At 52.0% G+C, this 16,975-nt stretch overlaps 1 protein-coding gene across 4 annotated transcripts in view; it reads left to right on the plus strand.

The window, feature by feature from the left end:
* PLA2G6 (phospholipase A2 group VI) overlaps window positions 1-16,975 on the plus strand; it is a 317,414-nt gene that overhangs the window by 116,707 nt on the left and 183,732 nt on the right. For all 4 annotated transcript variants that reach the window (XM_069231334.1, XM_069231337.1, XM_069231335.1 and 1 more), the window contains exon 7: window positions 12,564-12,746. In XM_069231334.1, the coding sequence (XP_069087435.1) occupies window positions 12,564-12,746 (183 nt within the window). The remainder of the gene's footprint in view (window positions 1-12,563; window positions 12,747-16,975) is intronic.

The following is a 16,975-nucleotide window of genomic DNA, read 5'->3' on the forward strand; positions in this document are numbered from 1 at the left end:
AATGGACTTAGACTCTGTACGGGCATATTGCTCATGCAGCTATGCCCTCACCTGTGGTGTAGTGCACCCTGCCTTAGGGCTGAAAGGCCTGCTGGAGGGGTGACTTACTTATGCCACAGGCAGTAGTGTGTGGGCATGGCACCCTGAGAGGGGTGCCATGTCGACTTTGCCTTTTCTCTCTACCAGCACACACAGGCTGAAAAGAAAGTGTGCTTGTGCTTGGTGAGGGGTACCCCGGGTGGCATAATACATGCTGCAGCCCTTGGGGACTTTCCCTGGCAACAGGGCCCTTGGTACCATGGGTACCTTTTACAAGGAACTTAACTGTGGGCCATGGGTGTGCCAATTGTGAACACCAAGGTACAGATTTTGCAAAAGAACACTGGTGCTGGGGCCTGGTTTGCAGGATCCAGCATACTTTCAGTCAAAGTTGGCATCAATATCAGGCAAAATGTGTGGTGGTACCCATGCCAACAGCTGCACTTTCCTACACTGGAAGATGCACACCCACGAAAGTTGTAGAGTACAGGCAAAATTCAGGGACAAAGTCGCAGTTGGAGCCCTCCTACTAGTCGTAGTCTTGTCTTGATTCCTGGCAAGTCCAGCATAATCCAGTGTCCAGGTCACAGAGGAAGTCGTGGAGACAAATCTGGCGGCGTCTCACCCTCAGGGGAGCCCTTAAATAACCCAGGAAGGGGGTTCGACGACTACTGTAGTGACCCACCTATCGGGGATGTCAGGGGCGCTACTCGACTTGACAAACCAGTCAGCTGTTTTAGTTGTTCCCAGGGGCCTCTACTCATCCTGTTTCCAAAGTGGCAGAATCAAGTGGCCACCTGGCAGCGCTCTGGGCACCCCCCTAGGGGAAAAGCTGGAAAGGGGCGGTGATCACTTCCCTGTCCTTTGTGTGTTTCACACCAGAGCCGGAGCCTGGGGGCTCCTGCACTGGAAGGAACTGGTTTTTGAAGAAGGTCACCAAATGTGTCCTTCAGAGATGTCTGTTGGAGCTCAGGAGCACCCCCACCCTAGCCCAAAGACACCTGTTTCTAAAGGAGAGCGGCTAACACCTCTCCTCCAAAGGAAATCCTTTGTTCTGCCTTCCCCTGCCCGAGTTAAGTTCAGCAGCAGGATGGAAGAACAGTGTCTGCGGTCAGCGGCAGCACTGACTTGCATGCAGACCCTCCAAGAATGCAGAGGCAGGCTTGGGGGATCCCCTAAGGAACCCCCAAAGTACATGGTATCATGCAACTAACACTGGAACCAGTGTAGTTGCATGATTCCAACATGTTTTATACCAAACATGACTAGATTCAGAAGAACCATTATGTAGTTGGACACCTTGTAATGACCAGTGTCTATAACATACCAACATACCTTAGAATGGTTTCCCTGCACCTACAAAGCCCATAAAATTGAGTCTGGGCTTTTTAGGTGTACCTCTGCTCTTGCAGGGGTAACCTCACACTTAGAACCGTGCACCCTGCTCTTGGGATGATGGTCTTACCTTAGAGGTGACTTAAAGGGTCAAAGTGCAGTCACGTGATATAAGGTAAACCTTATATCTCGGGTGCATGCACCATTTCGCATAGGCTGCAATGGCAGACCTGTAGACAATTTCTATGGGCTCCCATTGGTGTACCAATGCCCCTGGGTAGCTAAGTACCATATACCAAGGACTTACCTGGGTACACCAGTATGCCAATTGTAGGGTGTAAGAAATACTTACAAACCAAATGTAGGGGAAAGAACACTGACACTGCGGTCTCGGTTAGCAGGATCCCAGTGTACTAAAGTCAAAACACACTGACACCAGGCAAAAAGTCACTAGACTGGCAGTGGTATCAGGACCCCGCATACCGCCATGGCTTTCGTGGGGTTTTCTACCGCCACGAAATCCATGGAGGTATGTACCATCAGTACCAGGGAATTTGTTCCCTGGCTGTGATTGGGGTCTCCCCCTCTCCCATCCCCCTCCCCTTACTCCTTCCCCAACACCCATGATCCCCCTTCTGTCCCCCAAAGGTGGTAGGACCCCCTCCCCCCACCGACATGGAAACCCACACACATACCCCCCCACATCCCCCTACACATCCCCCTACACGCACGCTCACACCACTCACACATACACATGCACATACATGCACACATACATACACGTTACATTTCCCATACACACATTACACCCCCGCATGCATACACGCACTCACCCAACCCCTCTACACGCACAAACCGCACAACCCCCCCCCCCCCCCCCCCTCCCCTAACGGACGATCACCTTACCTGTTCCGGTGATCCTCTGGGAGGGAATGGGATCCACGGGGGCTGCTCCGCCGCCAGCACCCCGCCACCAGAACCCCGCCACCAGAACACTGCCACGCCGAATACTGGGTCGTATTACAGTGGGTGGTGTTCTGATGACGTGGTGGTGACGGTGAAGCAGCCTCCACTTCACGCCGATCGGCAGTATGGCTGCTGTCGGCTTTCCGTCCAAAAAAGGGCGGAGGGTTGCCAGCAGTCATAATGTGGCTGGCGGAAGACCACCTACACTGGCGGTCTTCGGCCCTGCGGAACCTCAACGGTCTTGTGAAAAGACCGCAGAGGTTGAAATGATGGCCTATGTCCTCTTTTGAGCTTATCCATAGAGTAGTCTAACAGCAATGAACCTCGAAAGCAAGATTTGAAATTGAGATTGCCCCAGCCTGCTCAGTTAGTGAGGTGCAGCCTGTGTTCCATGAACTATAAATAGTGTTCCATTAGGATGAGGTATTAATAGAAATCCATTTCAGTTTCCTGTAGATAGGCACAATGTATATTTTTGTTTTTAAATTGCTTTTTTCTAAAGCAGGGTTTCAATCTTTAGGAATATTACCCTGGGAGAGAACTAGGATTACAGGAAAGTAATTAATGTTATTTTATGAATTTTATGTAAAAGAGAAGTTTTTTGGGGAGGGGCTTGTGTACTCACACCCCTTTACAAGGAATCTTTTGGCCATTCAGGCTGAAAAACTATAAGTGGATAGCACATGTCTCCACTGCAGTTCTTGTCAAATATTAGCGCAACATGGTCATGTTGTACTATAAGCTAAAGTTCACTGTTGCTCCCAGCAGCTGGTGGAGTTTGGAACAACCATAAACATTGATGTTGGTATCTTCTAGCTTTAGTAGGTACTTAACATAGCCAATAGTTTTCTCCGACCCAAACATGCACCTGTTCTTAGTTTCTTTGTCTTCTGAATGGGGGAATATACCCTTACGTCTCCCAGCTACTTCAGCAGAGATCCAGAATCTGACCCATTCTTCTGCCTCTTCTTAGCACCTCATTTTCAGGATCACTATATTGGCAGTTTTCCTAAAGGCAGTTCACACGTAATCCATCTCCCATATCTTTATTCCTGTCACCCATTTCACTCGCCATGAAGCAGTTCCACCTACTTCTTGATGTGAGACATACATGTTATCTGAACAGGAAAGCTTCAGTGCATATATTTGCAACTCTGTTTTAGCAGTGTAGGTGTGTTAATGTTTTTACATATATTGGTTTGCTTTTTCTCCTCTTCCCTGGGTGATAACTAGTGAGGGCTTCCTGGAGCCACGTTGGTTAGCTTTTTTTAACTTTGTTTTATATTTTCACTTTATACACGTTTTAAGTGCATTGTTTTTAGCAATACTTTTTTTATAACCAGTTTTTATTTCATTTAAATATAAAACATAACAGTGAGACCATAACAGCACGATCAATTGAAGCATGTCGTTACAGATCTTACAGCTGACATTTGACATCACTCCTCTCTGTTCGGACCAAAACATAGTTACACTGTGCCAAAACTTGACCCCTGATGGGCCCGCCAGTTCCCTCAGTTTGTATTTCTGCGGGCAGTCCCACGCCTTGTAAATCAGCTGTTCTAGTTGAGAGCATCTGTCGACCCCTGCTCCTCCGAGCTCCTCCATAACTGTGCAATGTCTCTTTTGGCTACCAGGCACCCGACCCCCACAAATATTCGGTTGGATCTTGGCCCCACAGCTCTTCCAGAAGGCCCAACAGCGACACCTTGGCTGTCAGTTCAATTGAGTGCTCCAGAACCTCCGAGATCTCCTGCTCAACCCCCACCCAGAAGGGACACACTCTCAAACACTCTCATGCCACTTGTAGTAGATGCATGTATAGGTGACCACATCGCAGGCAGCCCGAGGGGGTCGCCGGACACATTTGTCACATGTGTATTGGAAATAATTTAGCTGCACCATCCTCAACCTTGCGGATATGGCTAGTTCCCTCGGTGCAAGGTATGCCTCCCTCCAGTCATTCTCATCCACCTGAACCCAGGCCACCCACCTCTCCTGCAGCCCGGTGCATTAGTGAACAACGAGCGGTAAACATGGGTGATGGCGCCCTTCCCCAGGCGTTCCATAAGAATTTTCGCCTCAAGGAGCTATGGTCAGTACGGGACAGGCTGGGCGGTAGGTGGACCCGCAGGGCGTGACGCATCTGAAGGAAACTAAAGAACTGGGTATTGGCCAAGGCATAGTGCCCCTTCAATTGCTGGAAGTACATCAAGCGATCACCACTACATAGATCCCCCAGATATGTAATCCCATTGCTGAAATTCCTCTAACCGAGACACCTGTCGCAGCCATGTGCCCCGCCACAAAGGCATCATCTTTGTAAGGCGCTGATCCCCCCCTAGTAAGCCGTAGTGCCGCCCTCCAGCACCATACCGCCTGCACTCCGGGATGTCCCGGGGCACCACACCACCATACAGAAAATCCAATAGGCAATCAGACCCCAGGTATCGGAGCTCCAGACGATAGGCCGGGTCATCCCATTGAACCACTCTTAAACCGGTACCAACTGGTCCACCAGATAATAGATGTAAAGATCTGCTATTCCCATCCCGCCCTCGTAAGGAGATTTCCGTGTGGTACTAAAGGCCACACGATGTCGCCCTCCCACCCTGACAAAGGAGGTAAGCTTGGCAGTGAGAGATCTGAACCAGGCACGGGGTATCAGGTAGGGAAAGTTTGTCAGGATGTACAAGTAGCGGGGGGAGACAAATCATTTTGAAGATAACGATGCAGCTTAATGGATTCAGTGGCAGGCAGCGCCACCGGGTCATGTCCCTCTCTAGGGCGCAGAACAGGGGCTGAAAGTTTAATTGCTAAGCTAGGTCTGAGAGCGGGGAGAGATGAAGCCCTAGGTATTTAAAAGCATTATGTTTCACTGGTATATCTGGGCCCCACTCCTCATAACCCCACCTCCCGTCACTCTGCACTTCGACCAACAGTGACTTCCTAGGGTTCAAGCGCAGCCCCGAGGCCTCACTATATAATTGCAAGAGCTCAAGGCAAAGCGGTCCGGGAAGCAGTCTGACATAATACCATTGAGGCGCACCTGTGCCGAGGGGTCATGGTAGAGAAGATGGATAATTTTACTGAATGTGGGGCCGAAACCCAGTCGCACCAGGAACTCCTCGAGAAAGTTCCAAGCCAGGGTGTCAAACGCCTTATGAGAGTCTATCAGAAGAAGTGGCAACCAGCCCTCCAGTCTTTCCATCTGTGATAGCGCTGCCTATGCACATTGTATACATTGGCACGTGCTCCTGCCTGACTTATACACATTGGTTGGGATGTATCAGGTGGGGCAGTGTGCGGGCCAGTTGAGTCTCCAAGACCTTTGCATATTTTTCAATATTGGCTTTAATAAGCGAAATGGGCCTGTAGGATGAACATTGGTCTCGGGGCAGTTCACCTTTGGGTATGGCTACGATTGTGGTGCAGTCAAGGCCCGGGGCGAAGGAACCGCACTGAAGCGCCTCCATATACGCACATTAAGTGGGGAGCCAGATGCGCGTGAAATTGTTTACAATATTTGATGGCTAGCCGTCGGGCCCAGGGGTTTTCCCAGACCAGAGGGCGGAAATTGCGCCTGCCACCTCCTCCTCTGTCAGAAGTAATTCCAGGTCCTGTGCCAAAGACGACGGAATGGAGGGCAACAGACTATCCCCCAGTATGGTGTTCTCCTGTTCCTCCATGGGCTGGGGGACATGTGCATACAGATCTTTATATTATGTGGCAAAAGTGTGGGCAATCGCCTGAAGCCCTTCTTGAATAGAGCCAGTCCGGTCTCTAATGAGCGGTATTACCCCGTCAGGGACATCCTAAGTAGCCAACCAGTAAAGTATCTTCACGGTCTTATCACCCAGCTCATAGACCCTCTGGGTTGAGGCCTGCCAACATTGTCTGATCACTGCTAGTTGACAACTGCTGGAGCTCTGCATGCAAGAGTGCCAGCTGTCTCCTCTGCACCTCCCCATATGACCGCCGGGATCGGCGCTCCAGGTCCGCTACTCTGCTCTCCAGCTCCATCACCCACTGGGACTGCCGGGCCTCCCGCATCGGACATACTCCTTAATGACGCCCCTCAAGGATGGCTTGTTTGTCGCCCAGAGGATCACCGCTGAGGCCACTGGCCCAGCGTTTTCTTTGAAGTAATTTCCTAGTTCTTGGTCTAGGAAGCTGACAGTCGGGTGTCCTTCAAGGACCATGTGCTAAAGTGCCACACCGGGCGCAGAGTCTGTGCTGGGGTACTCTAGCTCAACAGAACGGGGGCATGATCTGTGATACCACGGGTAGGATCTGAACCGAGGTCAGGGCAAAGAGGTCTGCCGCCGGTAACCATATAAGGTCTATCTGTGCCTCTGTATGATGGGCCGCTGACTGGTGGGTAAACGCTCTTGTTTTCGGGTGCCAAGACCACCACAGGTCGCACAGGCCCAAAGAGTCTGCTCACGTTGACCTGGCCCATCTGCTAGGGCGGGGGCAGTGGAAGTATCCTGGATGGGGTCTGGGACCGCGTTAGTCTCCCCGATGCTGGTAGTGCCCTGCAGGAGGAATAACACCAGGGAGCGGAGTCCCTCCAGAGTGGGCTGAAGAAGCTGCAGAGGAACATAACAGGAAATCAGATTGACGTGCTTGCCAGACGACCCTCAACTCCAATGTACCTCCCCTGCAGGTCAGTGTGAACCTTGGCCACCAAAATGGGCAGCGATCTATGAAGCATGAGGGCCACCCTCTGGAGCCCCTGGAGAGTCCAGCGTGGTACACCCAGTCGTATCCAAAGCGACTGAGAAACCTACATTGAGTCCTTGCTAAGTGGGTTTCTTGCAGTAGAACAATACCAGGGCAATGTCTCTTAATATGGCGCAGTATCGCAAATCTCTTAATGCGGTCTAGAAACCCGTTAACATTCCTTGAAAGTATCCTGAAGATAATTTTAACTTGTATATGGGCGTTTTACAGAGTCCGTGCCCCTTAAGATGCCTAGTCCCTTGGGCCCCAGGCTGACACGACCATCTACAGGGCAATATACCAGCATACAGGACACTTAATGTTTACATGGCTAACCTAGGAAGGAAATGGTTAATACAAACATAGCAACACAACATAACTTGCCCTAAACCCCCCAGTGCCCCCAACCCCATACTTCTACCCCTGAAGCATCTGTCGCCCTTTCTGTCCGCAGCTCCTGTGACTGTGTGGTTGCTAGGCGTCCTCTCCGCTCCCCAGCATCAGTCCGTGATTTACGCGAACGGGAGCGCTTCCTCCGGACACAGGCTGATGGCAGGCAGGAGGTGCGCCCATCCCATGATCTCCAGCTCCTCCCATTGCCCCCTTTCCCAGCTCTGCGGGCTTCAGGATAAGTTTTTCTGCGGCCCATTTCCAGGCCTGCTCTGGAGTGTCAAAGAAGTACGTGTTGGATTTGAAGATCACCTTCAGGCGGGCAGGGAAGAGCAGCATGTAGCGAAGATTCATTGCACGCAGTTTCTGTTTGATGGCCTCAAAGGACCTGTGTTTTTGCTGTACTGCCCGGGAGTAGTCCGGTAAAATCATGATATTGGAATTTCAGTAGCAGAGGTCCTCGTGGGTCCTGGCATCGCACAGTATTGCATCCCGGTCTTTGAAATTCAAGGTGATCGGTCTGGTCGGAGTGCCGACTGGCAGCTTCGGAGCCAGCGAGCGATGTGCATGTTCTATTATGAAGGTGGAGGATAGTCTCTCAGCTGTCACCCAGGTTCGAAACCACCTCTCCAGCTCCACAGCCAGGTCGCCGGCGTCCAAGTTCTCCGGCAGGCCCACCAGGCACAGGTTATTCCGCCTCGCCCCATTCTCCTCATCCTCCGCTCGTTCGTGCAGCACCGCCACCGAAGACATTACTCTCAACACCTGGGTCTTAAGAGCGGCCTGTTCATCTTCAGCTGAGGAGATGCGTTGTTCGGCCTTGTTGACCCTCCCAGTTACTCCCTGCAAGTTCTGTCAGATCAATGAGAGGTCTACGCAGAGCTCTTCAACTTTGTGTTCCATGGTTTCCCTTGAGTCATGGATCGCCTTGAGGATGGCAGCAAGGTCCAGCCGCATCTCTTCCTGCCCTGGGGAGGAGTCGCTACGGCCGCTTCGTCTGCTGCGAGTGCGGGTAACATGTATTGGTCCATCTTCGTCTGGGCCTGCGCGGGCAGCGACGGTCTGCTCCAACCCATGGCAAGGCCGCCCCTTTTCTGCTGGCCCCAAGGGCCACAGCAACAGGCCCTACTGGTCGACTTCCAGTTGTCTCCTGTCCCTTACTCAGCCACACCCTTGTCCACAGCAGCGCCTCCACATCCAGCCTGAGGAGGGGACCACGGTATACATGGTCCTCCAGTGCTCAGTGGCCCTTCAGGTACATGTGAGGGACCTGGGTGGGAGCCCCCCAGGTCCGGGCCGTTGTCCATGCCTCCACCCACTGGCTCGAGCAGCTGCGCCACCCTCCCCGCCGCCAGTGACTGGTTCTTAGTCGACTCCCCCTGTGTCCGGAGAGTCATGAGTACTCGGTGGGGGGATCCAGGGGACCACCCCACTCTTCGTGCCTCTCCACAGCACCTTCCCCTGAGAGGGGGGAAGCGCCCTGTAGGAACCTAGGCGTCCCCCACTCCACCAGTGTTGCTGCCCACGGGGGTGGAGTGGGGAAGAAGGAACAGGGCCTGGCCGCCAGCCCTGGTTAGGGCAAGGCCTCCAGTGCGGCCTGCTCCCCACAGTCGAAATGCCCCCTCCAGCCGCCCCCCACCTCACCCCCAGACAGTCTCCTTAGCTCTGTACCGAGGTGCCACATGCGCCAGTGGCAAAGCCAGTCTCTGGCTGCTGGTGTGGGTGCCCCCACCTCAGCAATCACGAAGCACGAGTCCGATTCACCGGCCTGTCCCCCTTCCAGGCCAACAACAGTCCTTCAGTGCCCTATCCTCCTCCCCCCCCCAAGTCTGCTGGGGCCACCCAGCCAGGCAGGAGTTTGGCGGATGGACAGTGGGTCCCGGATCCTCTTCAAAACGTGGCCACCATATTGGCCTGCGTGGCCACGCCCCCTTTTAACATGACTTTTTAATAGTGACATTTTACATAGTTTGCTTGCATGATATTGTTCTAGGAATATATTGTACAAGTTGCTTGGTTTAGTTAGCCTTTAATCATATAATCAGTGCATTCTTTTTAAGGCTAGGAACACACTACATAATATCCTAGTACTCACGTTGTCTGTTCAGGAGACAGCTTCTAACCTCTAGACATAGCATTCCATCAAAGCTGTGCTTCTAACACAGTGTGGCTGATATTATGTAAATGGTGCACTGATCCAGAAGGGGCAACTCCAGTCGTGACCATCCTGGGACGAATGCTGTATTCAACCTGCAGCTTTGTTGCCATAATCTACCAGCGTCCTGAGAGGATCTCCATCCGCACTACAGGCTGACTTCTGGCACAGTTTCCAGGCATGTGGCCAAGGCTAATCCCTTAGATCGGGCAAAGGCAGAGGGTACACCCACTATGCTCTCAGCGGCCCACCAGCGATGAAGAAACCGAAGTAACAATGAACTCCATCCTCTCAGGCTCCCCCTCGGACCCCTGCCCTCACCGCATTTTCAACAAGGCCTTCCCAACCATCGCTCCCAAACTTCGTGCCATAATCAACAGCTCCTTCAACGACGACGCCTTCCCAGACTCCTGGAAGCACGCAGAAGTAAACGCACTCCTGAAAAAAACCAAAGCAAACCTTGATGACCTCACGAACTACCGCCCAATCCCTCTTCTCCCCTTCCATGCCAAGGTTGCTGAGAAGTTAGCGAACGCCCGCCTGTCTCACTTCCTAGAGGAAAACAATGCACTCAACGCCTCCCAGTCTGGATTCTGCAAGAACCACAGCACTGAGACCGCCCTCGTTGCCTGCAATGACGACATCTGAACCAGAGTCGACAAAGGCGAGACCGTCGCACTCATTCTCCTGGACCTCTCAGCAACCTTCGACACTGTCTGCCACCAAATACTCCGTACACGCCTCTACAACATAGGAATCCAACACAAGGCCCTGGACTGGCTCGCCTCCTTCCTCGCCGAAAGGACCCAGAGAAGTCCGCCTCCCTCCCTTCCAATCTCCAGCAACCAAGATCATCTGGGAGTACCCCAAGGGTCCTCCCTCAGCCCCACCCACTTCAACATTTACATGGTCCCGCTCGCCCACACGAAATCACCATCATATCCTACGCAGACGACACCGAGCTCGTGATCTCCCTCACCAGGAACCCCACCACCGCCAAGACCAACCTCCACGCCGGACTCCTAGGCACCGTCAACTGGATGACAGCAAGCCACCTCAAACTAAACTCCAACAAGACTGAAATCATCATCTTCGGCCCCAACAAAACAATATGGGAGACTCCTGGTGGCCCACCACCATAGGACCACCTCCAACACCCGCCACCCACGCACACAACCTTGGCGTCATCTTAGATTCTTCTCTCTCCATGACCCAGCAAATCAACTCGATCACCTCCTCCTGCTTCAACACCCTCCGCATACTGAGAAAAACCTTCAAATGGATACCCATAGAAACTAGAAAGACAGTCACCCAGGCACTCATCAGCAGCAGGCTAGACTACGGAAACCACAGTCAATCTTCAGTAGAAACTCCAGGGGATCCAAAACGCAGCTGCACGCCTCATCCTGAACCTCCTATGCCATGAACACCTCTCCGCCCACCTCACATCCCTCCACTGGTTTCCTATCGACAAAAGGGTCATCTTCAAAGTCCTCATCCACGCACACAAATCCCTCCACAACACTGGACCTGCCTACCTCAATGAAAGAGTGAACTTCCACATTCCCACCCGCCACCTCCGCTCCGCCGACCTCGCATCCAACACACCACCTTAGGAGGCAGGTCCTTCTCCTACCTCGCCCCCAAAACCTGTAACTCCCTCCCCACCAACCTCCGCAAGACCCAGGACCTCATGTCTTTCCGAAAGCACATCAAGACATGGCTCTTCGAACAGTAAAACTGTAGCCCCCACCCAGCGCCTTGAGACCCTCACAGGTGAGTAGCACGCTTAGTTAATTTTTTGATTGATTGATTATGTAGGAACATCTAGAAATTGGTTATCAGGGTTGGTTTATTCATCCTCTTTACCATGTTCATAATGCTGGTTACTTTGCTTTGTTTCATCTGCCTAATTATAGCATCTCATTCTCTCTATGCAAGATTGCGATTGTTTCAATAAATGTATTGAAAATGTATCTTGTCTCTCTCGTGTTTCGCCTGGGCATTCATGAGTAACACAACGAAAGGGTGAGATCTGTTTCCACAACTTTCCTGGGAGTCAGAGTTTCATGTTCAGGGTGCCACAGCCACCTTGCCCCCCAGTAGGGTTAAGGGTGTAGGTAAGGGACTGTGAGCTAGTCAGGAATTAGGCCAGTGGTTTCTTATAGTGTGGACGGACTTAATCTCCCACATTCTGAAGTTCTGTCATCCTAATACGCAGTCCTCTTATTTTAGTAGGAACCATATCACAGACTAGGATTACAAGTAATTAATATTTTCTTGCAAAAATTATGCAAACAAGCAGTGTAGTGTAGGGCTTACCATTCTACAGTCAATCTTTTGGCCAATTTAGAATTAAACCCTGTAAGTGGATAGCATATGCCTTCACTGTCGCTTATGTCTAATGTTGGTGCAACACCTCGAAGTGCTTCTTTAAGGTACTTTTCATGATTATTAGCAGCAGTGAGTTCAGGGGTAATTGCCGTGCACCATCATGGTGGGGTCACCTAGCCTTAGAGGATACTTCACACAGGCGATAGTAGCATCACACCAAGGAATGTAACTGTTCTGTGTTCTGCTGCCTTCTAATTATTCGAGGTAAGAGGGGAGCCCACACTTTTCAAGCTCTCCCAGCTACCTCAATTGAAGTCCAGAACCCTACTGGGCTCTCTGGTCCTCCCTAGCCACTAATTTTAAGGATCCAAGTCTGACAAAACAACACATTTATCAATTTTTCTTCCAGGGTTCCCCCACCTGTTCTCCTTTTTCATTGATTGTGAAACAGTCCCACCTGTGCTTGGGATTAGACAGAGATGATATTTGAGTAGGAAAGCTTATAAGCATATATTTGTGGCTCTGTTTTGGCTGTGTTGATATGTTATGTTTTTTGTGTGTACAATTTTTTTTTTTTTCTTCTCTACCATGTCTCACCATTCCTGTTCTTGCTGCTCAGATGGCACGTTTACTGCTTGACCGAGGCAGCAATATAAACTATGTCAGCAACACTGGAGACACGGCCCTCCACATCATGGTGAAACGCTCGCGCTTCGATTGTGCCATGGTGCTGCTGACGCATGGTGCTGATGCAAATGCACAAGGGGACGGTGGGAACACCCCTCTGCATCTGGCTATGAAGGTATGTCATACTAGAATTTGTGGTTTCATACATGCTCTGCTAGGCTCAGCCCTTTATTGCAGAGGTTGCTTAGGGCTGTAGTACTGTTTTGCTCCTTTTGGGGCAGGATTGTAATACAGATCTCCTGGTGCCTGAAGATCTGACCTTGCAAAGAAGCATTGGCAAAGCCAATAGGTCTCACCTATGCGAGAGCTATTGTCTTTGCCAACGTTTATTAGCCATGTTATTCACCCACCAGCGCGTGGCTTCTGTTCAGCATGGCTAGAGGTTTGTGACATAGAGAAGAGTTGCACTTGGATTAGCTTTGAGTGGAGTGGAGTGGAGTGGAGTGGAGTGGTGTAGAGTGGAGTGGCACATAGGGGGTGATTCTAACCTTGGCGGACGGCGGAGGCCGTCCGCCAAGGTACCGCCGTGAAATGACCGCACCGCGGTCAAAAGACCGCGGCGGCCATTTAAACATTTCCTCTGGGCCGGCGGGCGCTCTCCGAAAGAGCGCCCGCCGGCCCAGAGGAAATGCCCCTGCAACGAGGACGCCGGCTCAGAATTGAGCCGGCGTAGTTGCAGGGGTGCGACGGGTGCAGTTGCACCCGTCGCGTATTTCAGTGTCTGCAAGGCAGACACTGAAATACTTTGCGGGGCCCTCTTACGGGGGCCCCTGCCGTGCACATGCCATTGGCATAGGCACGGCAGGGGCCCCCAGGGGCCCCGCGGCACCCCCTACCGCCATCCTGTTCATGGCGGGTTTCCCGCCATGAACAGGATGGCGGTAGGGGCTGTCAGAATCCTCATGGCGGCGGAGCGCGCTCCGCCGCCATGAAGGATTCCCCCGAGCAGCGGTAAGTCGGCGGGAGCCCGCCGACTTGCCGCCTCTGACCGCGGCTGAACCGCCGCGGTCAGAATGCTCGTGGGAGCACCGCCAGCCTGTTGGCGGTGCTCCCGTGGTCGGTGGCCCTGGCGGCCACCGGCCGCCAGGGTCAGAATGACCCCCATAGTGTAGTAGAGTTGGAGTGTTGTGGATTAGAATGGAGAGGAGTGTTGTGGAGTGGTTTAGAGTGGAGTGATGTGAAGAAGCGTAGCGTGGAGTAAAATAGTTGTGGAGTAGTTGTGCCATGGAGTGGTGTGTCGTGGAGTAGAAAGTCGTAAAGTGTTGTGGAGGGTCGTAAAGTGTTGAGTGGTGCAGAATGGCATGGAGTGGCACAGAATGGTGTAGAGTGGATTGGTGCAGAATGGGATAATGTCGTAGAGTAGAAGAGTACAGAACGGCGTGGAGTTATGTGGAGGGGAGAGGAGTGGGGTGGGGGAGGGGGCAGAGTCGCCGGGTGTTACATAATGGCCCAGAGTGCTGTAGAGTGGCACAGAATTGTGTAGTGGCCAGAATGGCATTGTAGGAAGCTGGCCTGATGTGTGGTGGGTATCTATGGTACTTACACATTATACCAGGTCCAGGTATCCCCTCTTAGTGAAGTGCAGGCAATGTCTAGAAGCCAGCCTCTCTAGAGGTAGCTGTGGATGAGCAGCCATGGCTTATCTTGGAGACATGCAAAGTTCATGCAATCCCACTGTAGTCACATAGCACTTACAAACATTAAAGAAAACACTTTTATTTTTGGAACAAACCACCACAAAATACTAGAAAGGTAACCCACCCTTAGGAGATGAGTAATACACTAAACCTATACACTAGTAATCAGAAACAGGCATAGAAAAGGTTAGACAACAGTGCAAATAGCAATAACCAATAGTGACCCTAGGGAAGAACAAACCATATACTAAATAAATGGAATGCGAATAAGGTACCCCCACCTAGGTAAGTAAAATGAGTAGATGTGAGTACTAGAAAACCACAGAGGTAAGTAACACAGTACCCCCCGCGACCAGGAATGCAGGAGTAAAACATTGTATTTTCTCCAAACCACCCAAAAGAAAAAGAAGCCACCCAGACAAGACTGCAAGAAAACCAGCAGTGGATTCCTGAAGAAAGAAGACCTGTGGAGAGAGGGGACCAAGTCCAAGAGTCACAGTGGAGTCCAGGAGGAGTAGGAGCTTCTGCTCACCCAGCTGTGGATTCAGGAGTTGGTCGACAGTGATGAAGAACAGGTCAGCACTGCAGCCCTGGAGCCTGATGGATACAGATGAAGTCCTACGTTGGAAGGAAGATTGCAGATGTGTGTCGGTGCTGGAATTCCACCAACAAGCCTTGACAAAGCAAACTCATGGTTAGTGGAAAAGAGGTACTGTCGGGGACCAGCAAGGCCCAGGAGGGGGGAGTCACAGGGGACCCTCAGTGCCTCAGAGAGTCCATAGGAGCAGAGATAGCACCCACAGGAGTCCCACAGGACAGGTACACAGGAGTCGCAGAAGGAGCCTACCCAGCCCTACAAAAGAGGAACCCACGCTGCAGGAGAAGTACACAGGAGGCTGTGCTTTGCAGGATGGAGTGCGGGGGGCTGGAGCTTCATGTCACCTGAAGATCCCTCGGAGGAGATGCAAATAAGCCTTGGCAGCTGCAAGAGACGCAGTGCACGGGGTTCTGACCTGCATGGGAACGCAAAAGCTTACCTCCACCAAAGTTGCACAGCTGGCAGAGAGGATCAAGAAGACTACGCTGGACCACCACCCGTGATGCAGGATCCACGCAGCTCAAGATGTGGGGAGATCCACGCAGCCGGTCATCGCTTGTTGTAGGTGCCTGCGTATGCAGGGGGGTGACTCCTTCACTCCAAGGGAGATTCCTTTTTCTTCTTGTGCAGGCTCAATAGTTGCAGTCTTTGGAGGATGCACGGCTGGGGAAATGTTGCAAAGCTGGCAGGTGACGTGGAAACAAAGTTGCAGAAGAATCGTCTTCGTTGTAGCAGCGTTTGTTGGTTCGTGGAGGGTCCAGACGCGGTTCCAGTGGCCAGAAGGAGAAAGAGAGCTTGCAGAGGAGTCCTGCTGGAATTTTGCAAGCTGAATCTGAGATCCCAACCAAGAGAGAGTCCCTAAATAGCCCTAAAAGGGGGATTGACCACCTAACCAGGTAAGCTCTTATCAGGAGAGGGCTCTGATGTCACCTGCCTGGCCATTCAGATGCTCCCAGAGCTCCCTGCCAACCTTGGAAACAAGATGGCAGAACCCAGGGACCCTCTGGAGGAGCTCTGGGCACCACCTCTGGGGTGGTGATGGACAGGGGAGTGGTCATCCCCCTTCCAGTGTCCAGTTTTGCACCAGAGCAGGAACTAGGGGTCCCTGAACCAGTGTGGACTGGTTTGTGCACGGAGGGCACCAAATGTGCCCTTCAAAGCAAACCAGTGGTTTGGGGAGGCTACTTCTCCCAAGCCAGTCACACCTATTTCCAAAGGGAGAGGGTGTAACCTCCCTCTCCCAAAGGAAATCCTTTGTTCTGCCTTCCTGGGCTTGATCAGATCAAGCAGCAGGCAGGCAAATACCTGTCTCAGGGGTGGCAGCATCTAGGCTGCCCGGAAAACCCTGTAAGACTGGTGGTAGCAATGCTGCAGGTCCTCTAAGGAGCCCCCAGAGTGCATGGAATCATACTTCAAATACTTGCAACAGTATTGGGGTATGATTCTGACATGGTTGATACCAAACATGCCCAGGGTCAGAGTTACCATTCTGTAGCTGGACATAAGTAGTGACCTATGTCCAGTATACGTGTAAAGTGGTGTTCCCGCACTCACAAAGTCCAGGAAAACGGATCTGGAGTTTGTAGGGGCACCTCTGCTAGTGCACGGGTTCCCTCACACACAGGTACCTGCACCCTGCCCTCTGGGCTGAGAGGGCCTACGATAGGGGTGACTTATAGTGACCTGGTGTAAGTGACCTGTAGTGAAAACTGGTGCATGCACCTGTTTCGCGCAGGCTGCAATGGCAGGCCTGCAGAACCCTTTGCATGGGGCTACCTATGGGTGGCAGAATAACTGCTGCAGCCCATAGGGATCCCTTGGAACCCCAATGCCCTGGGTACCTAGGTACCATATACTAGGGACTTACATAGGGGGACCAGTATGCCAATTGTGGGAAGAAAAAGATACACTTTAGAGGAGAGAGCAAAACTACTGGGGTCCTGGTTAGCCGGAACCCAGTAGACACAGTCAAATATACTGACAACAGGCAGAATATGGGGGTAACCATGCCAAGAAAGAGGGCACTTTCCTACAAGGGTAGAGTGGAGTGGGGCAGAATGGCGTGGAGTGGCGTAGATTGAAGTGGTGCAGAATGGTGTGGAGTGGCGC

This window comes from Pleurodeles waltl, chromosome 4_2, assembly GCF_031143425.1.
Source record: "Pleurodeles waltl isolate 20211129_DDA chromosome 4_2, aPleWal1.hap1.20221129, whole genome shotgun sequence".
Lineage (NCBI taxonomy): Eukaryota > Metazoa > Chordata > Amphibia > Caudata > Salamandridae > Pleurodeles > Pleurodeles waltl.